We start from the raw sequence: 27165 nt of genomic DNA, 5'->3' as shown, positions 1-27165 counted from the left end.
TATATTATTCATTTTGTATTTAAGTCTACTAACTTTTTATTGAAGTATAATATATATGTGTGCACACTGTATAACCTCAAAGAATTTTCATAACTGAACATACCCATGTAACTGGCACCAAGAGTCTAGGTCCTAGATCAAGAAACAAATATTTCTATAACCCCAAAAGCCTCATCATGTCCCTTCTAGTCACTATGACCACCCTACAAGAGTAGCTATTATCCTGATTTCTAAAAGCATAGGCTATTTTGCTTATTTTTGTACTTAACAGAAATTGACTTATAAAATGTATACTCTTCTGTGTCCAGTCTTTTCATCTGATATTTGTGTGATTCATCTATATTGTACATTGTTCAATATCATTGCTGTTTCATATGAAGTGAAGTGAAATAAAGTCGCTCAGTCATGTCCGACTCTTTGCAACCCCATAGACTATAGCCTACCAGGCTCCTTCCATGGGATTTTCCAGGCAAAAGTACTGGAGAGGGTTGCCATTTCCTTCTCCAGAGGATCTTCCCCACCCAGGGATTGAACCCGGGTCTCCCGCATTGTAGGCAGACACTTTACCGACTGAGCCACCAGGGAAGTCTGGGGTTTCATATTCCGTTGTGTAAATGTACTACAAATTATTCACCCATTTTACTGTTTGTGGATACTTGGGTAATTTCCAGTTTGAAGCTATTATAAACAGCATTACTATGAGGATTCTAGTATATGCTGTGATTAATCCCTCAGACATGTTTGACTCTGCGACCCCATGAACTGTAGCCCGCCAGGCTCCTCTGTCCTTGTGGGTTCTCCAAGCAAGACTACTGAAGTGGATTGCCACACCCTCCTCCAGGAGATCTACCCAACCCAGGGATTGAACCCAGTTCTCCTGCACTGCAGGCATGCAGATTCTTTACTGTCTGAGCCACCAGGAAATACACCTAGACAATAGAATGGGAAAGACTAGAGATCTTTTCAAGAAAATTAGAGATATCAAGGGAACGTTTCATGCAAAGATAGGCACAATAAAGGACAGAAGTGGTATGGACTGAACGAAAGCAGAAGATATTAAGCAGAGGTGGCAAGAATACAGAGAAGAATTATACAAAAAAGATTCTAATGACTCAGATAACTACAATGGTGTGATCACTCACCTAGAGCCAGACATCCTGCAGTGAGAAGTCAAGTGGGTCTTAGGAAGCATCACTATGAACAAAGCTAATGCAGGTGATGGAATTCCAACTGACCTATTTCAAATCCTGAAAAATGATGCTGTTAAAGTGCTGCAGTCAATATATTAGCAAATGTGGAAAACTCAGCAGTGGCCACAGGACTGGTAAAGGTCAGTTTTCATTCCAATGTCAAAAAAAAGCAATACCAAAGAATGTTTAAAGTATTGCACAATTGCACTCATTTTACATGCTAGTAAAGTAATGCTCAAAATTCTTCAAGCTAGGCTTCAACAGTATGTGAACCAAGAACTTTCAAATGTACAAGCTGGATTTAGAAAAGGGAGAGGAACCCAGGTCAAACTGGCAATATCTGTTGGATCGTAGAAAAAGCTAGAGAATTCCAGAGAGACATCTACTTCTGCTTCATTGACTACACTAAAGACTTTGACTGAGTAGACCAAAACAAACTGTGGAAAATTCTTAAAGAAGTGGGAACACCAGACGACCTGAGAAACTTGTTTTCAGGTCAAGAAGAAATAGAACCAGACATGCAACAACAGACTGCTTCAAAATTGGGAAAGGAGTATATTAAAGCTGTATGTTGTTACCCTGCTTATTTAACTTATAGGCAAAGTACATCATGTGAGATGCTGGGCCAGATAAAGCACAAGCTGGAATCAAGATTGCTGGGAGAAATATCAATAACCTCAGATATGCAGATGACACCACCCTTATGACAGAAAGCAAAGAGGAATTAAAGAGACTCTTAATAAATATGAAAGAGGAGAGTGAAAAAGTTGGGTTAAAACTTAACATTCAAAAAACGAAGATCAAGGCATCCAGTCCCATCACTTCATGGAAAATAGGTGGGGAAACAGTGAGAGACTTTATTTTCTTAGGCTCCAAAATCACTCCAGATGGTGACTGCAGCCATGAAATTAAAAGACACTTGCTCCTTGGAAGAAAAGCGATGACAAACTGAGACAGCATATTAAAAAACAGAAACATAACTTTGCAGACAAGGGTCCATATAGTCTATAGTCAAACCTATGGTAAACCTATGGTTTTTCTAGTAGTCATGTATGGATGTAAGAGTTGGACAATAAAAAAGACAGAGAGTCGAAGAATTGATGTTTTCGAACTTGGTGCTGTAGTTAAGACTCTTGAGAATCCCTGGGACTGCAAGGAGATCAAACCAATCAATCCTAAAGGAAATCAATCCTGAATTTTCCTTGGAAGGACTGATGCTGAAGCTGAAGCTCCAATACTTTGGCTACCTAAGGCGAAGGACCAGCTCATTGGAAAAGACCCTGATGCTGGGAAAGAGTGAAGGCAGGAGGAGAAGGGGACAACAGAGGATGAGATGGTTGGATGGCATCACCACCTCAATGGTGGTTTGAGCAAGCTCCAGGAAATAGTGAAGGACAGGAAGCCTGGCATGTGGCAATACATGAGGTCACAAAGAGTTGGACATGACTGAGCAACTAAACAACATACCTAGACAAGGAATAGCTGAGGATGTGTATATATATATGTAATTTAAATAGATTCTGCCACACCATTTAAAAAGTTGATCATCCCGAATGACACTCCTATCAGCAATGTACAGGAGTTCCAATTGATACAAAACCTCACCCACAGTTGGTACATTCTGTCTTTTTAATTTCGGTTATTCTTGTATTTGTGTAGTGTTATTTCATCATGGTTTTAACTTGTAGTTCTCTAGTAACTAATGATATCGAATACCTTTTCACATTCATTTACTATTCGCTATTTAGATATCCCCTTTTGTGAAGTATCTACGTCGTCTTCTTTTTATTGGGTTATCAGTCTTTTTAAATTTTTAAAATTTTGAACCACATGAATATAATACTATCTGTTAATTTTAAAGAAATATAATTAAAATATAAATTTTATAGCCTTCTATGCTGCATGTTCTCTCCTTCTTAGAGATTTATAATATACTAGTATTTCAGAAGCTCTAAAAAGTCTTAAACTTTTCACAACCACAGAACAGTTTGGAGAAATATTGCTGCCATTCTTGTATAATCTTTATTTTCATGGAATTAATAATTTTTTTCACTTTGCTATAGTTTTAAATCTCCCGCTCAAATTTTATTCATAGATTAGATCTATCAAATATCTAGCAATATAGCTATTAAAATACTCAAAATTAATCATCTAAATAAATTCAATGATTTTTATCACTCTTTCTTCTTGGAATCTGCCATCTTCTTGTTCCAGTGAAAACAATTGCTCTCTAATCCTGCCACATATCTTTCACCTCGCATTTCTCTTCACATCCTTCTGGTCCTGTTTTCTGGACCCCATGTCTTTCTCGTTTTGCTGTCATGTTCTGTTGGAGTATATCCTCTAGTAGTTTTCTCTTTTAAAAAGTAGATAGATGAAAAATAAATGTTTTTACATTCTTATATATGTGAAATGTTTTCATTATGCTCTTATACTTGATGGATAGTTTGACTACAGAATTCTAGGTTGGAAGCTATTGCAATACAAACCTGCATAGAAGCATTATTGCTGAGAAATCAGATGCCATTCTAATACCCACCGTTTGTTCTTGTTTCTTCACTCTGAAATCTTAGAATCTTCTATTTGCTCTTAGGGTCTTGACCTTTTTAATGATGTACTTTAATATAGGTCTTTTCTTATTCACTGTGGGTGCTGTGTGTGTGTATGTGTGTGCATGAGCACGCTCAGCTGTATCAGACTCTTTGTGACCCCATGGACTGTAGCCTGCCAGGCTCCTCAGTCCATACGATTTCCCAGGCAAGAATACTCCAGTGGGTTGCCATTTCCTCCTCCAGGCAGTCTTCCCAACCCAGGCGTCAAACCGGTGTCTTGAGTCTCCTGCATTGGCAGGTAGATTCTTTACCACTGCGGCCACCTTAGCTGGTAGACCCTTTCAACATGAAGACCTTTGACCTTTGATCCTGGCAAAAATTCTTGAGTTATTATTTTGATAACGTCCTCCCTACTTTTTTTTCTCTTTCTCCAGAACTCTTAGTTTGTAAACTGGATGAATGAATGAATACGAAAAGTTTTCTGAGCACTTTTTGTAGCAAAAACCTTATTTAGAAATAAACCACAGATTATCAGACCATAGCTTTAAAGCTAAGCAATTTATTTTAAATTACCAGATTTCAAAACAATCTTTATTACAGCTTCCATTAATTGCAAAATATATCATTGCTACTCACGTTTCGGGCAATAAAGAAATACAGGAAGCGTTGAATTTCCCTAGGGAGAAATCCCTGATTCAACTCAGGCATTTCCTATTAATTACGTTTTAGAACTCATTAAATGCCTAGCACGAATTTGCTATTGTGTACAATATCTGCACCACATGTTGCAAAACAGCCATTTCAGGTGTAGACAGGTGTTTAAGGTAAAAAAGATGAAAAGATGCTTCCATCATTTTTTTGGTTGGTATTAAATACTGCGTTCTTCCCAGATCTATGAGAAAGAAATGTCTGCAGTCTTATCTGAAATCAGAGGGAAGGACTCTCTCAAGGTTATTTTTCGATCTCTGGCTGTAATACGGGCGTCAGGAGTAAACATGGATGAGGGGAAGAAAAATACGTTGCCAGTAGACCGGACCAGAGGAGCGTCTTCCAGAGCGGGAGGGCCTGCGGACCAACTGTGAGGGGGCTGAGGAGAAATTTCCTCACAGGAAACCCCTTCCAAACCCTCGCTGGTCGGGGGCGCGGAGAGAAGACGCACCGAGCGCCCCGGGAGCCTTTCCCACTCCCAGGCCGTCGCCCGCGCCGCGCCGGCCCGGGACACGCGGTCCGGGCTCCCCGCGGCCGTGACCTCGGGCTGGCGCGCGGGAAAGCCCCCGGCTCGGCGTCCGCCCGCTGACGTCACTGGAGCGTCTGAGGAGGGCGGAGCTCCGAGCGGCGGGCTCCAGTGGCGGCCGCGGCCTGGGGAGGCCGGGTCGACGAGAGGAAGCCGGTCTTCGGAGCGCCCCGTCGCCTTAGCATTCACTTGTCTGCAGAGAGAGTTCGGCCGGGCCTTGGATAAGGAGCGTGGCGCGGGCCGCCTGGGGGATGGACGGCCTGGCAACCTAGTGTCCGGCCCCGCGCTGGGGAGGAGCTGAGGGCGCGGCTGGCACTTCCGGCAGCGGCCGGCGGCCGGAGGGCCGGCGCGGCCCGCCACCATGAGCGCGGAGGCCGTCTGCAGCGCCTTGCCCGCCATCCCGTACCACAAGCTCGCCGACCTGCGCTTCCTGAGCCGCGGCGCCTCCGGCACCGTGTCGTCCGCCCGCCACGCCGACTGGCGCGTTCAGGTGGCCGTGAAGCACCTGCAGATCCACAGCCCGCTGCTCGACAGGTAGGGCCGCGGCCCTGCCCGGCTCAGAGGCTCTCATCCCGGGCACATGGGCTCCGGAGCCCCGACAACGGTGACCGCTTCCCCTCGAACCGGCCCTTCGAGGCTTAGGCTCACCTGGGGGGAACGACCGGCTTCTCTGGAGATGCCACCATCTCGCTTCTTGTCACTGCTTTGTTATTTTTTTTCCTGGGCTTCCTTTCTCCAGACACCAGAGCCAGCAATCACAGCCCAACTCTAAACGTCCTCTCTATTGATTTTCAGTTGTGTTCACTTCGTTTTTTTCTTTTGAAGTCGAACTCCAGGTTCGCACCGCCCAATGGGTAACTCTTAGCCACACATAGCTGTTGAGCGCTGAAAATATGGCTGTCTGAACTGAAATGTGTTCTTAGTGGGAAATACATGCTAGATTTTTAGCACTTACTATCAAAACTTATAATATCTCATGTATAATTTTAAATGATATGCTTAGATGGTATCTTTTGATATGTTGTGATAAATATATTGGTAAAGTTCACTTCGCATATTTCTTTCTACCTTTTTTTTTTAAGTGGCTACTTGAAAATTTCAAATTGTATAGGTGGGTCACATGTTTTTATTGACCAGCACTGCTGTAGAATCTGGGACGTTTTGCTTTGGGCTTTTTCTTGTGGTTTTTGGTTTACTACACGTAGTCAGAAGAGTTTAGACATAAAACTCAACTCAATTTAGTTTCGCCTCACTCTCACAGGAAAGGAAGGCTGTCTCTAGAGGAAACTTGTGTTATTTTTGCTAACAATAAACTGGAATCAGAAGACTGTTAAATGACGAAACTTTGGAATGCCTCTCCCATTGAACAATTTTAGTGTACTATCCAGATTTCATGGGAGGGCTAGCATTAGTTTCTGTTTCCAGAAAAACCTTTCAACTATATGTATTGGTCAGTGAGTTTAGTCACCAGTCTGTTTTCCTTCCGGTAGAAATCTAACTAGGCTCTGCATTCAATTCTTAGCAAGTTAACATCCATGATTGCAAACATTCTCCTCTCTTCCCCCTCCCCCATGAAAGTGAAAGTCGCTCAGTCGTGGCTGACTCTGCAACCCCCATGGACTATGCAGTCCATGGAATTTTCCAGGGCAGAATACTGGAGTGGGTAGCGGTTCCCTTCTCCAGGGGATCTTCCCAACCCAGGGATCGAACCCAGGTCTTCCCCCTATATCATATAAGTGAAAATACATCATGCTAGATGCCTGATTAGCTGTCAGTATCCAACAGCAGATAAATTCCTCAGCTTTAGTCCTGCTAATGTTATTGACTTTCATCTGCCTGTGGTTTTTCTTTGTTCTCTTGCTATCGGGCTTGGATGAGCAAGGTCCCACAGTAAGTTTGAGATACCTCTAGGGATTGCTTCCATTTTTTGTGTAACATAATTCAGGTTTAGTGATATACAGGGTATGTTTACCCTAGGTCTTGAATTCTGTGTAGCAAGTACAGGGCAATTCACATGTATGTGTATGTGTTATGTGTATGTAGTCAACCTTGAAGGGTGGTGATTGACTAGAGAGGGTGGATGTATTTTAGAATCAACTTAAAATATATGGAAATCGAGCAGTTATGGACTCATTAGGTATTTTAAAGCAGATTGATCCTCCCATTTTGGATGCTGCTTCTCAAGATTTTAAGTTTTGTGCCATTTGGAGCCAAGAAATGAAAATGAACACTTTCCATGTTCATTAACAATTTTCATAATCCAAAATTCCTACTAAATTGGGTAGGAAATTAATTCTGCCTTTAAAGAAGCCTTAAAGATCAATGCAACACTCTGGCATTACTGCATTGTGTATTTCCTCCTACTTGTTACCTAGAATGTTAACATTAGCTGCGTTTATGACGTCTTGAGCGTAGGACTGGATATGCAGTTGACTCACAGGATGTCTGTGTCCTCACTTACGAAGTGGGAATAACAAATACATGTACTCCTTGGGCTCTCGTGTGGATAATGTTTGCATTGTTCTTTGAAAGAAAAGAAAAATAAGTTTATGTGCTGTTACATGTTCTTATTTTAGTGATTGGTGAGTCATTCTCTATAACCTGACTTCTGCCCAATGAATGGACCTTCCCCAACAATCTCCCAGCTCCTTATGAGTACATGAGTTTGACTGGTTGTTCAAACACCTTGTGTAAATAGTTTAACTGTTTTGTGACTGAAATTTTCTTTTTTGCCAATATGCCTATAGAAGCTGTATTTTACTTTTCTGGTTTGTTTGTTTGTTTTTTAATATATTGGGTTGACCAAGAAGTTCATTCAGATTTTTCTGCAAGATGACGTGGAATAACCTGAGTGAACTTTTTGGCCAACTCAATAAAAACCTATTTTTAAACTGTTGTAGCTTATTCTGTTTTCCCACTCTCTCATTCTTTTTGAAATATGACTTCAGGAATTTTCCTTCTCTGATTAAGCAGTGATTGGAAAAAAAACAAAGGAGTTAGAACCCACAATTGCATTTCAGATCTGACTGCAAACCTGCCACTTATTATTAGCATGACCATTAGAAAATTATTCATTTATCTAAGCCTAGTGTGGCAACCCACTCCAGTACTCTTGCCTGGAAAATCCCATGGACGGAGGAGCCTGGTGGGCTGCCGTCTATGGGGTCGTACAGTCGGACACGACTGTCGGCAGCAGCAGCAGTGCTCTCATAGGGGTAATAAAACCAACTTTAGTAAAGTGACTGATACATAATAGGATCACCAGAGAAGGAAGAATGCCTCATACTCTTAATAGGAGGAGGAATTAGTATGTTAAGTATCACCAAGATTTCCCCTAGCATGCCCTGTCTATAATTCTCAGGGTATCCAGGAACCTTCAGGTCAGTCCTGTGTTTTCCCTGCAAAGGTGCTACTCTATAACTGTCTTATTGACCTACATCTCTTAAGGCAAATGCAGACCTGTTGCAATTTAGGGAACAAATTTAATTAAAGGTGGTCTCAGACTGGTATAATTGGTTGCCTCACAGTTGGAATACTAGGTGTCTGAAGAACAGGAAGAAGGATAGAGGCTCTTTATGTATTTTTGTAACTCTTGAATTTTGAAACATGTAAATATATTACCTATTCAAAGCATGGATGGCTAAGATATTTTTGCTTAACTTTGTTTATTGTTTGTTTTTAAAGGAAGCCTCATAGTCTGGTATGGAATGTGTTGTTTTTCAGCAGCCATTCATCAAGATCTTTGGTGGTTTAAACAAAAGCACCCGGAGAAATTATACATTATATGCAAGATGACAGTTATATGAATTTTTTTAATAAGCTTTTTAATGGAAGCATAACATGTATAGAAAAACACAAATGTAATTGTTTAGCATGACATCACAAAGTGAAGATAACTATAGTCACCACCCACATCAATAACTATGTCCCTTCTTAGTCATTACTCGTCATCCTTCCCAAGGGTGATCACCATCCTGAATTCTAACACCAAAGATTAGGCTTGATAGTGGTTAACCTTGATATAAATTAAATGCATAATGTGTCTTTAGTTTCTGGCTTCTCTTATCTAACATTGTAAGATTTATCCTTGTTGTTACCTGAAGCAGGTAACACTCATTCATTCATTTTCATTGCTATACAGTATTCAGTATTCTACTTTATAACACATTTATTTATCCATTCTATTGTTGATAGGCATTAGAGATGTTTCCATTGTTTGACTATTAGGACGAGAGCTTCTATGAACATTGCTGTGTACGTCTTTTGGTGTACACATGTACGCATTTGCATTGCATTCTCTTATTATGTCTAGTAAACCACTTGAGGAATTTTTTGGTCCCTGCAGCTTCAGTCTTAGTGGTTTTGGAGGTTTTAGTACTGAAAGGAGGAATGATTCCTAGGAAACATGGTTTCAGTGAATTAGAAGTGGACATGGCTTGCTGGCAGGACTTTTTCCTATCATTAGCCAATGCGGGGCGGGGTGAACATTACTGACAGAGGAGAAAGATTCCTTTTGAAACGGGGAACTTGGATTGCTGTTGCACAGTGGAGTAAGTCCCTGGAGAAGGAAATGGCAACCCACTCCAGTATTCTTGCCAAGAAAATCCCATGGACAGAGGAGCTGGTTGGATGAGCCACAGTCCATGGGGTCACATAAGAGTCGGACAAGCCGGAGTAACTAAACAACAACCATCGTCATCACTTGCCAAATAGCTTCTACTAGAAAGTGAAAGTGGAAGTCGCTCAGTCGTGTCCAACTCTTTGCGACCCCATGGTCTGTACACTGCATGGAATTCTCTAGGCCATAATACTAGAGTGAGTATCCTTTCCCTTCTCCAGGGGATCTTTCCAACCCAAGGATCGAACCCAGATCTCCTGCTGCTAGAGATGATTCTTTTTCTATTACTGCTGCTACCAACACCAAATCATCCACAGTAAAAATTGATGACAAATCCAGTTCCCTTCCTTTACATCTGTATGTGCCATGTGTTATATTTCCTTAACAAGTTATGTTATACTCCCTTAATCAATAAGGTCAGTCAGTCACCACAGCCTGGGCATTCTATTCATCTAGTGTTTTTCTTCCCATTTCCACTGCAACCTTTTTAGTTTCAGACCCTCATTGCTTCACATTTTTTGTTGTTGTTTTGCTTTTTTTAAAATTAATTTTATTGGAGTAATAGTTGGTTTACAATGTTGTATTTCTACTGCACTGCAGACTGAATCATCTATATGTCTATGTGTGTGTGTATGTGTATATATATCCCCTCTTTTTTGGATTTCCTTCCCATTTAGGTTACCACAGAGCACTGAGTACACTGATGTATACAATAGGTTCTCATTAGTTATCTATTTTACACATAGTATCAATAATGTATATATGTCAATCCTGATCTTCCAATTCATTCCACCACCCCCTTTCCCCCCTTGGTGTCCAGTGTTTGTTGTTTGTGTCTCAATTTCTGTTTTGCAAATAAGATCATCTATACTATTATTCTAGAATCCACATATATGCATTAATATACGATATTTGTTTTTCTCTTTCTGACTTAACTTCACTCTGTATGACAGTCTCTAGGTCCATCCACATCTCTGCAAATGATCCAGTTTAGTTCTTTTTTTATGGCTGAGTAACAATATTTCATTGTACATATGTACCACATCTTCTTTATCCATTCATCTGTAGATGGATATCTAGGTTGCTTCCATGTTCTGGCTATTGTAAAAATAGTGCTGCTGTGAACATTGGGGTGCATTTATCTTTTGGAATAATGGCCTTTCTCTGGGTATATGCCCAGTAGTGGAATTCCTGGGTCATTCAGTAGTTCTATTTTTAATTTTTGAAGGAACCTCCATACTGCTCTCCATCGGGCTATATCAATTTACATTCCCACCAACAGTGCAAGAGAGTTCCCTTTCTCCACAACCTCTTCAGCATTTATTGTTTGTAGATTCTTTTTTTTAATGATGGTCATTCTGATGGGTGTAAATGATGTCTCATTATAGTTTTGATTTTCACATCTCTAATAATTAGTGATGCTGAGCATCTTTTCAAGTGTTGGTTGGCCGTATGTATGCCTTCTTGGAGAAGTGTCTATGTAGGTCTTCCACCATTTTTTGATTGGGTTGTTTGTTTTTTGTTTTTTTTTTACTTTAACTGTTTGTATATTTTGGAGGTAAATCCCTTGTCAGTTACTTCATTTGCCAGTATTTTTTCCCATTCTGAGGGAGAAAATATTGGCAGATATTTTCTTGTTTGTCTTGTTTATGATGTCCTTTGCTGTGCAAAAACTTTTAAGTTCAATTGTGGCTCAGCAGTAAAGAATTCACCTCCAGTACAGTAGATGTGAGCTTGATCCCTGGATCAGGAAGATCCCATGGAGTAGGAAATAGCAACCCACTCCACTATTCTAGCTAGGAAAATCCCATGGACAGAGGACCCTGGCGGGCTGCAGACACAACTGAGCAAATGTGCTCATGTGTGCATAATAAGCACAGATTCCATTTGTTAATTTTGGTTTTTATTGACATTAAGAGGTGGGTCAGCAAAGGTCCTACTATGATTTACGTCAAAGAATGTTCTGCCTATATTTTCCTCCAAGTTTTACAGTGTTTAGCCTTACATTCAGGTCTTTAATTCATTTTGAGTTTATTTTTGTGTATGGCATTAGAGGGTTCTAATTTCGTTCTTTTACAAGGAGCCATTCAGTTTTCCCAGCACTACATATTGAAGAGGATGTCCTCATTGTATATTCTTGCCTCTTTGGTCATAAATTAGGTGACCATATGTGCATTGATTGGTTTCTGGGCTTTCTATCCTGTTCTGTTGGTCTGTATTTTCATTTTTGTACCAGTACCATACTGTCTCGATGACAGTAGCTTTGTAGTATAATCTGAGGTTAGAGAGCCTGATTCCTCCAGCTCCATTTTTCTTTCTCAAGGTTGTTTTGGGCTATTTGGGATCTTTTGTATTTTCTACAAATTGTAAAATTTTCTGTTCTAATTCTATGAAAAATGCCATTGGTAATTTGATAAGGATTACATTGAATCTGTAGATTGCTCTGGGTAGTATAGTCATTTTCACAATATTGATGCTTCCAGTTCAAGAACATGGTGTATCTCTCCATATGTTTGTATCTTTAATGTCTTTCCTCAGTGTCTTACAGTTTTCTGTGTACAGATCTTTTGCTTCCTTAGGTGGATTTATTCCTAGGTATTTTATTTTTTTGTTGCAATAGTAAATGAGATTGTTTCCTTAATTTCTCTTTCTGATCTTTCTTTGTTAATGTATCGGAATGCAAGAAATTTCTGTGGTTTAATTTTGTATCCTGCAACTGTAGTAAATTCACTGATGAGCTCTAGTAGTTTTCTGGTGGCATCTTTAGGATTTTCTATGTAAAGTTTTGTGTCATCTGCAAACAGTGACAGTTTTATGTCTTTTTTCCAATTTGTATTCCTTTTATTTCTTTTCCTTCTCTGATTCCTGTGGCTAGGACTTCCAAAACTATGCTGAATAATAGTGTTGAGAGTGAATACTCTTGTCTTGTTCCTTATCTGAGAGGAAATTCTTTTAGTTTTTCATCGTTGAGAATATTTGCTGCAGGTTTGTCATATATGGCCTTTATAATGTTGAGGAAGGTTCCCTCTATGCTCACTTTCTGGAAAGTTTTTATCGTACATGGGTGTTGAATTTTGTCCAAAGTTTTTTCTGCATCTATTGAAATGATCATGTGATTTTTATTCAATTTTTTAATATGGTTTGTCATATTCATTGATTTGCATATATTGAAGAATCCTTTTATCCCAGGGATAAATCGCACTTGATCATGGTGTATGAAGCTTTCAGTATGTTGTTGGATTTGGTTTGCTAATACTTGGTTGAGGATTTTTGTGTCTGTGTTCATCAGTAATATGGGCAAGAATACTGGAGTGGGTTGCCATTTCTTCCTCCAGGGGATCTTCCTGACCCAGGATTCGAACCTGAGTCTCTTATGTCTCCTGCACTGGCAGGCAGGTTTTTACCACTAGCACCACCTGGGAAGCCCACTAATCATTGGAAATGCACAAGTCAAGACCACGATGAGTTTGTATGTTTCTTAAAAAGGTTTCTGGACAGCTTGAGGTCACAGACTGTATTTTTGTATCTGATTTGTTATTTGCTTGACCTATGCACACTGCTTTGTCTACCTTTGGCTGGGCTAGGTCTTCGCTGCTGCATGTGGGCCTTCTCTGTTGGCAGAGAGCGGGGGCCCCTCTAGCTGTGGTGCATGGCCTCTCGTTGCGGTGGCCTCTCCCACTGTGCCGCACAGACTCAGGCATGCTGGCCTAGGTGGCTGTGGCACAGGGGCTCGCCAGCTGTGTCTGCAGGGCCTGGAGCGTGCAGGCATCAGTAGTTGTGGTGAATGGGCTCAGTAGTTGTCGCCCACGGGCTTAGTTGCTCCATGACATGTGAAAGCGTCCCAGACCAGGGACTGAATGCAAGTCCCCTGCCTTGGCAGGCAGATTCTTAGCCACTGCACCACCAGGAAAGTCAGCAAACATGTTTTGTTTTGTTTTTTAACTTAATTCTCTCCATAGGGCTGAGCACTGTGGTTTATTCATGATGAAAGTTCAACACTTATTTCTTTTATGAGTGAATAAGGAAATATCTGGAATCCAGAGTTAGCCCAGGAATGTTATAAGCATTTATCTTTTCTCAGTGTTCTTTTCCTGAGTTCCAGCCTATTTCTGAGTGTTTTTGACCCTTATGCAACTATTATCATCTAGTCACTAAAATCTACAACATTTAAATGTTTTAATATTCAGGATATTTAGAAAAATTTTACATGATATGCAGCTGTAACTGGAGAAGGAAATGGCAACCCACTCCAGTACTCTTGCCTAGAAAATTCCATGAATGGAGGAGCCTGGTGGACTACAGTCCATGGGGTCACAAAGCGTTGGACACGACTGAGTGACTTCACTTGACTTTGACTTGACTTGATGCAACTGTAAAATTTAAGGTAACAGTCTAATCAAATTTTATCATTTTAATACAATGGAAACTTATGTAATTAGGCCAAGCATCTGTCATTTTAATACAAATACTTTATAAACAAACATTGTCCTCTTTCCCTTTCCTAGGAAAAGTACAGTTTTAATCCATATATAGCACTTTTTTTTTTCACATGTAGCACTTTTTTCTGTCAGTGGTTTATATATGTTATTTTGATCTCTAAACAGACGTATGGAATATGTAGGGTAGATATTATCCCTCCTTTAAGTATGAAGAAACTAAGAAAAGTTGCCTAATTTACATGAGGTCAAAAGCTAATGAATGAATGAAAGAATCCAGAATTAAATAATATTATGGGCATGATAATTGTGTATTTTTCATTATTTTGAAATAATTATGCTTTTTTTTTTCTTTAGTGAAAGAAATGATATCTTAAGAGAAGCTGAAATTTTACACAAAGCTCGATTTAGTTACATTCTTCCAATTTTGGGAATTTGCAATGAGCCTGAATTTTTGGGAATAGTTACTGAATACATGCCAAATGGATCATTAAATGAGCTCCTACATAGGGTAAGTACTATACATTTTCAGTGGCTAGAATTCTGTTAGTTAACCTATACAGTGCTTTGGTTTTACATGTGAGCCAAAATAAGAATAATGACAAACAGTTGCAGTGGTAAAATTTCACCATTTCTGGCTTCTTTTGTGTTGTTAAAAATACTGTGGAGCCAGACCCTGCATTCTAGTCACTTAGATTATGCTGCTTAGGTTCCTGAGGCTTACACTGAATTTCAGTATCCACAGGTATATATATGTGGGAGAGGAGCAGGAGAGAGAAAAGATAGACTCTGCACACTGTACAGTTTATTGTTGGTTTAAGCCAACTTTTATTTTATGTTAAAGACAATTTAGTATTCTAATTAAATGTTAATAATATCAGTTCACAAAGTTCTGAATTAATAGGCCAAATTATCTATTTCTGAGTATCAAATACATGAGTTTTTCCAATAATAGGCAATGGCATGAGCAGTATTACTTTTTTTCAAGGTACCAATTACTCTGTCTTTAACTGTGAAAGCCATTAGTAAACAACTTTGAGGGGGCGAGGTCCTCATTCTCAAAATGTGTGTATTCATCTACTGTTGTTTGCTTGACCTTATTAAGATTATCTCTAGCCTGCAGTTTCCCTCAAGAAATATTTTTAAATACCTGGGTCTTTTTTGTGAGGGTTGCTTTACTTAAAACTGAGTAGTAACATAATCTGTAAAATCCAGTCACTGAACACTCGTAAATTTTGGTGCATCACAATGTTCTATGAGCAAATGAGGAAGCATGGGTGCCCCTATCACCACTCATGGAGTGACTTCCTCTTTATTTTAGGATGCAACACATTCTGTTTGTGACGGCACAATCTAAAACAAGGGCAGAGTAAAGTGACTAGTGTCGGTGCATAAGATTTGTGTAAACAACACAGCAATTAAGATACAAAACACAATTTCCTTTTTTTGAATGAATGTAAGCATAGATTCTAATGTTTCCCTCCCATACCTTAGCACCCCAGTAGATACTCTGGTACCCAAATTTGAAGCCCATTAGAAATTCTAGAGCCTCCTAAGGGACATTGCTAATTTCTGGATAGAATCATAAAGTACAAGTTGAGCACTCATCTACCATCTTCCCCAGTGATTATCTACTTCTTCTGAGTATGTTCATCTTCCTGGGCAGCTGTATTAATGTTTAAGTTAGGAAAACATTTAAGAAAATTCAGATGACTATTATTTGTAAGTACCAGGAAATAAAGGCATTACATTTGTAATGTTTCTATATTATATATGAAATGCAAAAGTAGGAAGTCAAGAGATACGTGGAATAACAGGCAAGGTTGGCCTTGGAGTACAAAATGGAGCAGGGCAAAGGCTAAGAGAGTTTTGTCAAAAGAACATGCTGGTCATAGCAAACAGCCTTTTCCAACAACCTAAGAGATGACTCTACACATGGACATCACCGGATGGTCAATATAAAAAAAAGATTATGTCTTTGCGGCCAAGGATGGAGAAGCTCTATACAGTCATACAAACAAGACCTGGAGCTGACTGTGGCACAGATCATGAGCTCGTTATTGCAACATTCAGACTTAAATTGAAGGAAGTAGGGAAAACCACTAAGCCATTCAGATAAAACCTAAATCAAATCCCTTATGTTTATACAGTGGAGGTGATGAACAGATTCAAGGGATTAGGTTTGGTAGACAGAGTGCCTGAAGAACTATAGACAGAGGTTCATTACATTGTACAGGAGGCAATAACAAAACCATCTCCAAAAGGATGCAAGAAGGCAAAGTGGTTGTCCAAGGAGGCTTTACAAATGAGGAAAGAAGAGAAATGAAAGGCAAGGAAGAAAGGGAAAGATATACCCAACTGATGTAGAGTTCCAGAGAATAGCAAGGAGAGATAAGAAAGCCTTCTTAAATGAACAGTAGAATGGGAAAAACTAGAAATCTCTTCAAGAAAATTGGAGATGTCAAGGGAAACATTTCATGCAAGGATGGGCATGATAAAGGACAGAAATGGCAAGGAGCTAACAGAAGTAGAAGAGATTAAGAAGGGTAGCCAGAGTTTACAGAAGAACTACACAAAAAAGGTCTTAATGACCTGGATAACCATGGTGGTATGGTCACTCACCTAGAGCCAGACATCTTGGAGTATGAAGTCAAGTGGGCCTCAAGAAGCGTTACTGTGAACAAACCTAGTGGAAGTGATGAAATACCAGCTGAGCTATTTAAAAGTCCTGAAAGATGATGCTGTTAAAGTGCTGCACTCAATATGTCAGCAAATTTGGAAAATGCATAATGTCCACGATACTGAAAAAGGTCAGTTTTCATTCCAGTGTCAAAGACCGGCAATGCCAAAGAATGTTCAAAGTACCATACAATTGTGCTCATTTCACATGCTAGCAAGGATATGCTCAAAATCCTTCAAGCTAGGTTTTAGCAGTACGTGAACCAAGAGCTTATAAATGTACAAGCTGTATTTAGTAAAGGAAGAAGAACCAGAAATCAAATTACCAACATTCATTGGATCATGCAGAAAGCAAGGGAATTCCAGAAAAACATCTTCTGTTTCATTAACTATGCTAAAGCCTTTCAATGTGTGGATCACAACAAACTGGAAAATTCTTAAAGAGATGGGAGTATCAGACCACCTTACCTGTTTCCTGAGAAACATGTATGTGGGTCAAGAAGCAACATTTGGAACCAGTCATGGAATAACTGACTGGTTCCAAATGGGGAAAGGAGTACAACAAAGCCATGTATCGCCACCCTGCTTATTTAACTTCTGTGCAGACCACATCATGCAAAATGTTGAGGTGGATGAATCACAGCTGGAATCAAGATTGCTGGGAGAAAAATCAACAACCTCAGATGTGCAGATGATATCACCCTCGTTGCAGAAAGTGAAGAGAAACTAAAGAACCTCTTGATGAGGGTCAAAGAGGTGAGTGAAAAAGCTGGCTTGGAACTCAGTATCATAAAAACTAAGATCATGGCATCCGGTCCAGTCACTTCATAGCAAATACAAGGGGAAAAGGTAGAAGCAGTGATGGATTTTATTTTCTTGGACTCCAAAACTCACTGTGGACTATAACTGCAACCATGAAATTGAAAGACACTTGCTCCATGGAAGGAAGGCTATGACAAATTTAGTGTATTAAAAAGCAGAAACATCACTTTGCTACAAAGGTGCATGTAATCAAAGCTTTAGTTTTTCCAATAGTCACATAGGGATGTGAGAGTTGGACTATAAGAAGGGTGGGTGCCGAAGAATTGAAGCTTTCGAACTGTGGTGCTGGAGAAGACTCTTGAGAATCCCTTGGACAGCAAGATCAATTCAGTAAATCCTAAAAGAAATCAACCCTGAATACTCATTGGAAGGACCGATGCTGAAGCTGAAGCTCAAATACTTTGACCATCTGATGGGAAGAGCCGACTCATAGGCAAAGACCCTGATGCCGGGAAAGATTGAAGGCAAAAGAATGGGGTGGCAGAAGATGAAATGATTAGATAGTATCAACACTCAATGCCCATGAATTTGAGCACAAACTCCAGGAGATAGTAGAAAACAGAGGTACCTGGCATGCTGCAGTCCGTGGGATCACAAGTAGTGGGACATGACTTAGCAACTGAACAACAACCTGGAATGAGAAAACATGTAGAGTATAAATATATGTGTCTGGGTATTATACAGATGAAAACAAACTATCTCAACTGGAGAAAGAGCCCATACCATGTAGTTACATTGCCAGTGTACACTAAAAGGAAATATTAGGACTGTAAAGGCATTATTTTCTCTGTAAGGAAAATAAGATCCAAGGATGTTAAATAATGTCAAATAGATACTGTATAATAAAATAAGTATATCTTACTTATTTTATCTTTATATTTACTTATTATATAAAAAATTGCCCTATACTTAGTTATACTAGATATTTAGTTTATACTATTCCTCATGGAATATTTCATTTTCAAAGTGGAAATAAATTTGGCCACTAATTTTAGTTTTATTTATTTTCATATATATGAAGAAAATCGAATATCCTGATGTTCCTTGGCCATTGAGATTTCGTATTCTGCATGAAATTGCTCTAGGTGTAAATTACCTGCACAATATGAATCCTCCTCTACTTCATCATGACCTGAAGACTCAAAACATCTTATTGGATAATGAATTTCATGTTAAGGTAATTACTGCTTTTCAAAAAAGCTTATCTGCATCCTTGTGTTTAATAGATTTAAAGACTTTTTAGTTAATTTTTCTACCTTGCTGATTTAATATCTCTGCCTTTTCCATGGCCCTTAATTCAGTGCCACTTCTTCCTGCTGCAGTGGGTTAGTTATTCCTAGACTACAGATATTGATAAAACTATGGTTCAGATACAAAGTCATTATATTCTTAAATTGTTAAGTATACCTTTATTTACTTTTTATTTTGAAATTATTAGAGATTCTTAGGTGGTTGCAAAGTAAACAAGTCTCATGTACCCTTCACCCAGTTTCTACCAGTGGTTACATCACATATAATTATAGTTCCATTTCAAGGCCAGGAATTTGACATTGGTACAGTGCACATATGTAGTTTGTAGTTCTGTTTCACTTTATCTTGTGTAAATTTCTGTAACTATTATAGCAGTCAGGATACAGCACTAGTCTATCACAACAAAGATACCACTTATACTATCCCTTTATAGTCATGTTCACCTTCCCTCCATCGTCCCTAACCACTGTCAACCAGTAATCTGTTTTTCATTTCTATAATTTTGTTGTTTTGCCAATGGAATCATACAGTGTATGATATTTTGAGATTGGCTTTGTTCATTTAGCATAAGGCCTTTGAGATCCATTTGAGTCTTTGCTTGTGTCAAGAGTTGGTTTCTTTTTCATTGGTGAATAATATTCCATGGTGTGGGTGTACTAGAGTTGTTTAACCATTCACTTACTGAGAGAGATTTGGTTATTTTTAGCCTTTGGCAGTTAAAATAAAGCTCCATTGAATAGTCCTATACAACTTTTTGAACAAATGTTAAGTTTTTATTCCTCTGTGATAAATGCCCTAGAGTTTAACTGCATGGTCATATGGTAAAGTATGTTTAGCTTTTTAAGAAGCTAACTATACATGTAAATCCATGGCTGATTCATATTAATGTATGACAAAACCCACTGGAAAAAAAAAAAAAAGAAGCTAACTATTTTCCACAGTGGCTGCACCATTGTACATTTCACCAGCAATGTTTGAAAGACCCATTGTATGCACCCTCACCAGCATTTGATATTATCACAGTTTTTTATTCTGGCATTCTAATGGATGTATAGTGATATAGCACCATGACCTTAATTTTCATTTTCCAATGATGTTGAATAGTGTTATTTATTTGCCATCTCTATATCCTTTTCAGTGATGTGTGTCTTCAGATCTTAAGACCATTTTCTACTTGGGCTCTTTGCTTTTTTACTATTGAGTTTTAAAAGTTCTGTGTATTTTATTGATGTAAGTCCTTCATCAGATTTGTATTGATAGTTTGCACATCTTTCCTGCCAGTCCAAAGTTTGTTCTTTTCATCCTTTTTAGCAAGGTCTTTCACAGAGTAAAAGTTTTAGTTTTTTTCTTTTATGATCATGCTTTTGTTGGTCATGTCATGTCATGTCATGTCATGTCATGACCTTTTTTTTTAACTTTGTCTTCTAGCTTTGTGTCATCCTCAAATTTAATTAGCTACTTTTTGTATCTTCAAGTCAAGATTACCTATTAACCATTACAGTGCCCAAATCAGAGCTACGCAACATGGTGCTAAAAACCTCCCTTCAGGTCAAGATCAGGCCTTTTATTAATTAGGACTTTTGGAGAATAAACAGTCATTTTGTTTGGCGTACTCCTAAAAGAGCCGTTACACAGTCCATTTTTCTCCTTTTTTTTCATGCAAGTGTTACAGAAGTCCTTCTCTGACTGCTTTCCCAAGTGTCCTTGTTACCATGTCCAGCTTTATACTGCTCACCACGCAACAGGGCCAGTAAATCAACAGATGAGGTGTTGGGGCAAGGGATAGCAACTTTATTTGGAAAGCCAGTAGACCAAGAAGATGATGGATGAGTGTCCCAAAGAACCGCCTCACCCAAGCTAGAATTCAGGCTTTTGTTTTTACTAAAAGGCGAGAGGGTATGGATGGTGGTGGCAAGTTTCTTGGACCTTTTGTGCTTGCAGCTCTCCTTATGGGTCAGGTCATGATGTCCGTACAGACCTTCAACAAAACAAATGCTATTCTCTGTTCTGTAACTTTTTATCTCTCCATGGAGGTATTTGCTAGTATTCTAACTAAACCTGAAATATATGTAAAATGAACTGAGACTTGTACTTTATAAACTTTTCAACCTCCTTGGACTTTATTTTCTTCATCTCAGTCCAGAAACCATCCTTGGTAGAGAAGACAGAAGCAAAGTAATAGGTGATGACAATCCCTACTTTCTCTTTTTCATTGATCATTGATCATTCTCCTTTTCATTGAATACTTTTTCATAGTATTTCTTTGACATGAATAGAATTTAAAATAGTTTGGCTTTGTGTGTGTGTGTGTGTGTGTTTTAATTTTTATTACTCTTAGCACATACAAAACTGTGACCTTTCTAATATGGTTCTTATAAATTAGTGACACTTTTATATGTATCCTGTGTGTCTCTACTTTTTATTTTATAAATGTCCTTTAAAAGTCATAGTTTCCATGACTCATGAAAAATTAAGTTATCCTATCTACCTGTCTTCTTGAAAGTCATTTAAATGAAATACAAAAAAAATCTCTTGAAGTACTTAATGAGATTAAATGGAACCTCACACCTTGTTAGTTTTTTTCTAAGTAAATTTTCTCACCGTAATGTTAATCAGAAACATATTAATAGTATCTAGAAAAAAAATATTTACTACTAGTTAAGATCAATCAAGGCTTTTCTACTTTAAAAAGAATACATTCAATTTGTTGGTCTGCTGGTCAGTATCTATTGAGTGAGGTGAAATCGCTCAGTCGTGTCCAACTCTTTGCGACCCCATGGACTGTAGCCTACCAGGCTTCTCCCTCCATGGGATTCTCCAGGCAAGAATACTGGAGTGGGTTGCCATTTCCTTCTCCAGTGTTCCACTGAACCCTTTTTTGGGGGGGATGGGGGTGGGCAAGAATACCAGAGTGGGTTGCCATTCCCTTCTCCAGGAGATCTTCCTGACCCAGGAATCGAACCCAGGTCTCCCACACTGCAGGCAGACGCTTTACCATCTGAGCCACCAGGGAAGTCTCAGTATCTATTCGTGCACCTTAAATACAAATGAACCCATGATAGGCTTGTTTGAAATAAATATTTATATGTACCATGTCTGATTTCTTTACTATTCTGTCAGTCCTGTGTGGAAACCAGACTGCTTGGAAGATCTTCCTCATAGCTTCTTACTAATGATAACGTCATAGTTTTAAAGAGACAGATAGTATTATGTAAATGAAAATAGCTATTCTGATAGGGTGGTAGGATTAGGGATGATTTTTATGAACAAAGTGTTTTTAATTTCCTCTGATTTTTAAAATTTTTTTAATTGATATGTAGTTGATTTACAGTATTATGTTAGTTTTAGTTATACAGCAAAGTGATTCAATTTTATATATTTTTCAGGTTATTTTCCTTTATAGGTTATTATAAGATACTGAATATAGTTTTCTGTGCTATACAATAAATTCTTGTTGTGTTATCTGTTTTTAACTAAACAGATCCGTTACCTTTAAAATGTATGTTAAGATCTTGTGTAGAAATGAAAAGTTCCTATTCTCTGTCTTTACTGTTGAATGACAAATATTTCAGGATCCTCAAGAAATCATAGAACTTGTATCCCTCTCATATTCTTCACTTTGTCTCTTCTTTGCAAGATCCAGATTTAATGAATCATGTCTTTTGTATATGGTGTTTGTGATAGACAAGGGGAAGAAATGTAGTTTCATTTCTTTCATTCATTGAAAACCAAACTAAATTAACTGATAAAGGGAATTCTGATTAATTTTTCTAGATAAGGTTTCAAAACACAAATGTGAAGTAAAAGGAGCACGTAAGCAAACTAAGAATACATTTTCTGCAGCACTGTATTCAAACCAATATTTAGCCCAGTAGTTTGCAATGGATGGTTCAAGTGTAAGAACCTGTTGTTGTTCAGTTGCTAAGTTATGTTGGCCTCTGTGACACCATGGACTGCAGCACACCAGGCTCCTCTGTCCTCCCTAACTGCCAGAGTTCGCTCAAATTCATGGCCATTGAGTAGGTGATGCTATCTTACTTCCTTCTCCTTTGGCCTTCAGTCTTTCCCAGCATCAGTCTTTTTCAGTGAGTCAGCTCTTCGCATCAGGTGGTCAAAGTATTTGAGCTTCAGCTTCAGCATCAGTCCTTCCAGTGAATATTGAGGGTTGATTTCTTTTAGGATTGATTGATTTGACTTCCTTGCAATCCAAGGGACTCTCAAGTGTCTTCTCCAGTACCACAATTCGAAAACCTCAATTCTTTGGCACTCAGCATTCTTTGCCTTCTCATAGTAATGCTTATTATCCTAGCCAGTGTGTAACTGGAGCACTGTTTTTGCTTTTAGAGGATGAGTGAGAGTGGCAAGTAAGAATAACTGGGATACAGTTGCCCAGAGTCTTCAGTTCAGTTCAGTTCAGTTAAGTCACGTCACTCAGTCTTGTCCGACTCTTTGCAACCCCATGAATCGCAGCACACCAGGCCTCCCTGTCCATCACCAACTCCCGGAGTTTACTCAAACTCATGTCCATCGAGTCGGTAATGCCATCCAGCCCTCTCATCCTCTGTCATCCCCTTCTCCTCCTGCCCCCAATCCCTCCCAGCATCAGGGTCTTTTCCAATGAGTCAACTCTTCGCATGAGGTGGCCAAAGTACTGGAGTTTCAGCTTCAGCATCAGTCCTTCCAATGAACACCCAGGACTGATTTCCTTCAGGATGGACTGGTTGGATCTCCTTGCAGTCCAAGGGACTCTCAAGAGTCTTCTACAACACCACAGTTCAAAAGCATCAATTTTTCAGCACTCAGCTTTCTTCACAGTCCAACTCTCACATCCATACATGACCACTGGAAAAACCATAGCCTTGACTAGATGGACCTTTGTTGGCAAAGTAATGTCTCTGTTTTTTAATATGCTGCCTAGGTTGGTCATAACTTTCCTTTCAAGGAGTAGCAAGCAAGCAAAGTCACTCAGTTGTGTCCAACTCTGCGACCCCATGGTCTGTGGCCTACCAGGCTCCTCCATCCATGGAATTTTCCAGGCAAGAATACTGAAGTGGGTTGCCATTTCCTTCTCCAGGGGATCTTCCCAACCCAGGGATCAAACCCAGGTCTCCCACATTGCAGGCAGACGCTTTACCCTCTGAGCCACTAAGCGTCTTTCAATTTCATGGCTGCAATCACCATCTGCAGTGATTTTGGAGCCCAGAAAAATAAAGTCTGATGTTGTTTCCACTGTTTCCCCATCTATTTCCCATGAAGTGATGGGACCAGATGCCATGATCTTAGTTTTCTGAATGTTGAGCTTTAAGCCAACTTTTTCACTCTCCTCTTTCACTTTCATCAAGAGACTTTTTAGTTCCTCTTCACTCTCTGCCATAAGGTGGTGTCATCTGCATATCTGAGGTTATTGATATTTCTCCCAGCAATCTTGATTCCAGCTTGTGCTTCTTCCAGGCCAGCATTTCTCATGATGTACTCTGCATATAAATTAAATAAGCAGGGTGACAATATACAGCCTTAACGTACTCCTTTTCCTATTTGGAACCAGTCTGTTGTTCCATGTCCAGTTTTAACTATTGCTTCCTGACCTGCATATAGGTTTCTCAAGAGGCCCAGAGTCTTAATTACACTTAAAAGTTTAGATTAAAGACCCTCAAACTGCATTCTCTGTTTTGGTATTGTATGAATAAGAGCAAGCTTTAGAGGTTTATTCCTGTACATAAAACATTAATAATACTAACACACATGGTTCACCCGTTATGTGTCAAATACTCTTCTGAGTGGGGCTTCCCTGGTGGCTCAGGTGGTTAAGAATCTGCCTCTGATGCAGAAGACTTGGGTTCAGTCCCTGGGTTGGGAAGGTCCCCTGGAGAAGGAAATGGTAGCCCACTCCAGTGTTCTTGCTGGGAAGTCCCCTGGACAGAGGAGCCTGGCAGGCTGTAGTCCGTGGGGTTGTAAAAGAGCTGGACGACTTAGTGACTAAAGAACATCTTGCACTGCCTTTAGAAATCAGTCCAGTTCAGCTCTTCATGTCGTGGCACCATTTTTTCTCTTGGTCTTTTCTAATTTTTTTTCTTAAGTTTACCCTTTCATTATGGTAATATATGAAAGATTTGTGTAGTCTTCCATCCCTTTTTGGAGTTGGGCTATAATTTAATCTCAAATTCATCTAAACACTAAAGAAATTATTTCTTCCGTTAAAGCTTGTAAGTATTTTAAGAGTTAAGGGATTGAAACACAAATGGTGTGGTGGATGGCGGATGGAGCTCATTCCACTCTGTCAACTCCTAAATGACGCAGTTTAAGGTCTTTAAGTAATTTAAATTAAATGTCTTCAAAGCTTTCCTTATACTTTTTTGTTCATTAAATATTGTTTCTGTTCTTACATTTTTGTCTCCCTTTTTAAAAATATTAGAACATTTTAGATAGTTACAAAATATTGTGTAGTATCTGCACAAAATTTTCAACTGAAGTAAACTATAAAGGGCATGTCACAAGTACGGAATGTCAGTCACTGACATTCTTTAGGTACCACTTGGCATGGACATAAATATGTTATATTGCTAACTACACTGTTGTCAACAGATATTCTTTCAGTGGTAAGCAAAAGTCATATAATAATGAGTTACACTTTAATGGAATGTTACTTATTTCAAAATATAAAAGTAGTATTTTAAGCACATATAAAGAACATATGCACAGTGACAGTCATATCAGATATGAGTAGTTTAGCAGTTTTGTGAGGTATAGGTAAATTTTGAAAGCACGTGATATAAAGCTACTTGTCACAAAAAGTAAAATGGATATACTCATTCTTTTATTCTAAATGCAAAAAATACTTCTATTTCATTTTTCAAATCTTAGTTTCTTTTAAAACTTGTGATATTATGCTGAACTCTTAAGTCAGTTTGTGTTGCTTCTAGAGTTGTCGAGTTCAGCACTATGGAATCCAATTTGTTAAGAGACTGGTGGAATATATAGAAATATTAATATATATGTGTATGTATAGCATTTATTCTGGTCTCATGTCTAAACACAATAAATATAAAGAAAGGCAAACAATTCCTGGATTTTTTTAAAAAGAAAATTTTTAAATTACTCTTTTCCCCTCCAGATTGCAGATTTTGGTTTATCAAAATGGCGTATGATGTCCCTCTCACAATCACGAAGTAGTAAGTCTGCACCAGAAGGAGGGACAATTGTCTATATGCCACCTGAAAACTATGAACCTGGACAGAAAGCAAGGGCTTCTGTCAAGCACGATATATACAGGTACAGTATGTTACTTTTGCTCATAGTTAACTTTGCCTAAAGTGAAGTGAAGTCGCTCAATTGTGTCTGACTCTTTGCAACCCCATGGACTGTAGCCTACCAGGCTCCTCTGTCCATGGAATTCTCCAGGCAAGAGTACTGGAGTGGGTTGCCATTTCCTTCTCCATAAGATTAATCAATCAGAGTTTTGAAGCTACAGTTTATTATTTTTTTTTTTGAAGCTACAGTTTAAAAGTATGATTTTTATGCTGCTCTCATAGTTGTGGTGAAAATAGATTAGAGACAGTGGTTAATATTTTTCAAATTAAAAATGCCCTGCTTTAAGGAATTCTGTGGCATCTTAGTGATTTAAGATTCCAGGCTTTCGCTGCCATGACCCAGGTTTAATCCCTGGTTGGGAAACGGATCTCTCAAGTTGTGCAGAGCAGCCAAAAAGTAAAAATAAAAAAATATAAAAATAAAGGTGTCTCGCTTTAAGCTACTTTTACATCCTTAAAAAATATTAAAACATGTCTGTTATTCTATTAATTTGTAATATTCAGGGGTTTTTAATCATATGTGACCTTGAGAGAGGGAGGGAAACAGTGTGAATAACATGTAACTTTACCAAAGGAGACAGTACTCACACCAGAAAAAAGTCAGTAGAATAGGGCTACCTGAGATAGTCTTTTTTATTACTCTTTATTTTGTGTGAATAATAGAATCATGTAATTAAAGGACATAGTATTAATGAATCATCCACAAGTTATGCTTGCCTATTACTTTGTTTTTATTGTACTAATTTCATACTTTTTCAAATTGAATTATTTTCCTTTCAAAGTAAAGCTGTATACAAATATTCAGCATCTTGGTTCTATATAGTGATTCTTTAAGCAGCATTTCACTACATTACTATTTTCAAAACTGGTATCTCCACTGTCAGCTTTTAAAATCGGTACTATTTAGTTTATTGTGCATAGTTACTATATGTATGTTTTATCTTAAACAGCTATGCAGTTATTACCTGGGAAGTCTTATCCAGAAAACAGCCTTTTGAAGGTAAGTGTACTTTGACTTCCTTATTATGCCATCACATTGGTAAATCATACTCAGAACTGTCTAAATAAAGATCACC

At 38.7% G+C, this 27165-nt stretch overlaps 1 protein-coding gene and 1 non-coding gene across 3 annotated transcripts in view; one reads left to right on the top strand and one right to left on the bottom strand.

The window, feature by feature from the left end:
• Positions 1-513: 513 nt before the first annotated feature.
• Positions 514-585, bottom strand: TRNAC-ACA (transfer RNA cysteine (anticodon ACA)). The gene has a single exon. It is a non-coding gene; the product is annotated as a tRNA-Cys (tRNA).
• A 4702-nt stretch (positions 586-5287) lies between these two features.
• The window catches only part of RIPK2 (receptor interacting serine/threonine kinase 2), a 35860-nt gene continuing 13982 nt past the window's right edge, over positions 5288-27165 (top strand). Inside the window, exons 1-5 of one of the 2 annotated variants that reach the window (XM_061123817.1) lie at positions 5288-5510; positions 14388-14541; positions 18553-18708; positions 25894-26051; positions 27040-27089. In XM_061123817.1, coding sequence (XP_060979800.1) covers positions 5338-5510; positions 14388-14541; positions 18553-18708; positions 25894-26051; positions 27040-27089 — 691 coding nt within the window. In that variant the 5' untranslated portion in view covers positions 5288-5337. Of the gene's footprint in view, positions 5511-14387; positions 14542-18552; positions 18709-25893; positions 26052-27039; positions 27090-27165 lie in introns of those variants that run through there. The other variant, XM_061123818.1, reaches the window with a different exon arrangement.

The sequence above is a fragment of the Dama dama genome, chromosome 21, assembly GCF_033118175.1.
Source record: "Dama dama isolate Ldn47 chromosome 21, ASM3311817v1, whole genome shotgun sequence".
Classification (NCBI taxonomy): Eukaryota; Metazoa; Chordata; class Mammalia; order Artiodactyla; family Cervidae; genus Dama; species Dama dama.
Note: the sequence above shows the minus strand (reverse complement) of the source record. Positions and strands in the feature narration are given on the sequence as shown.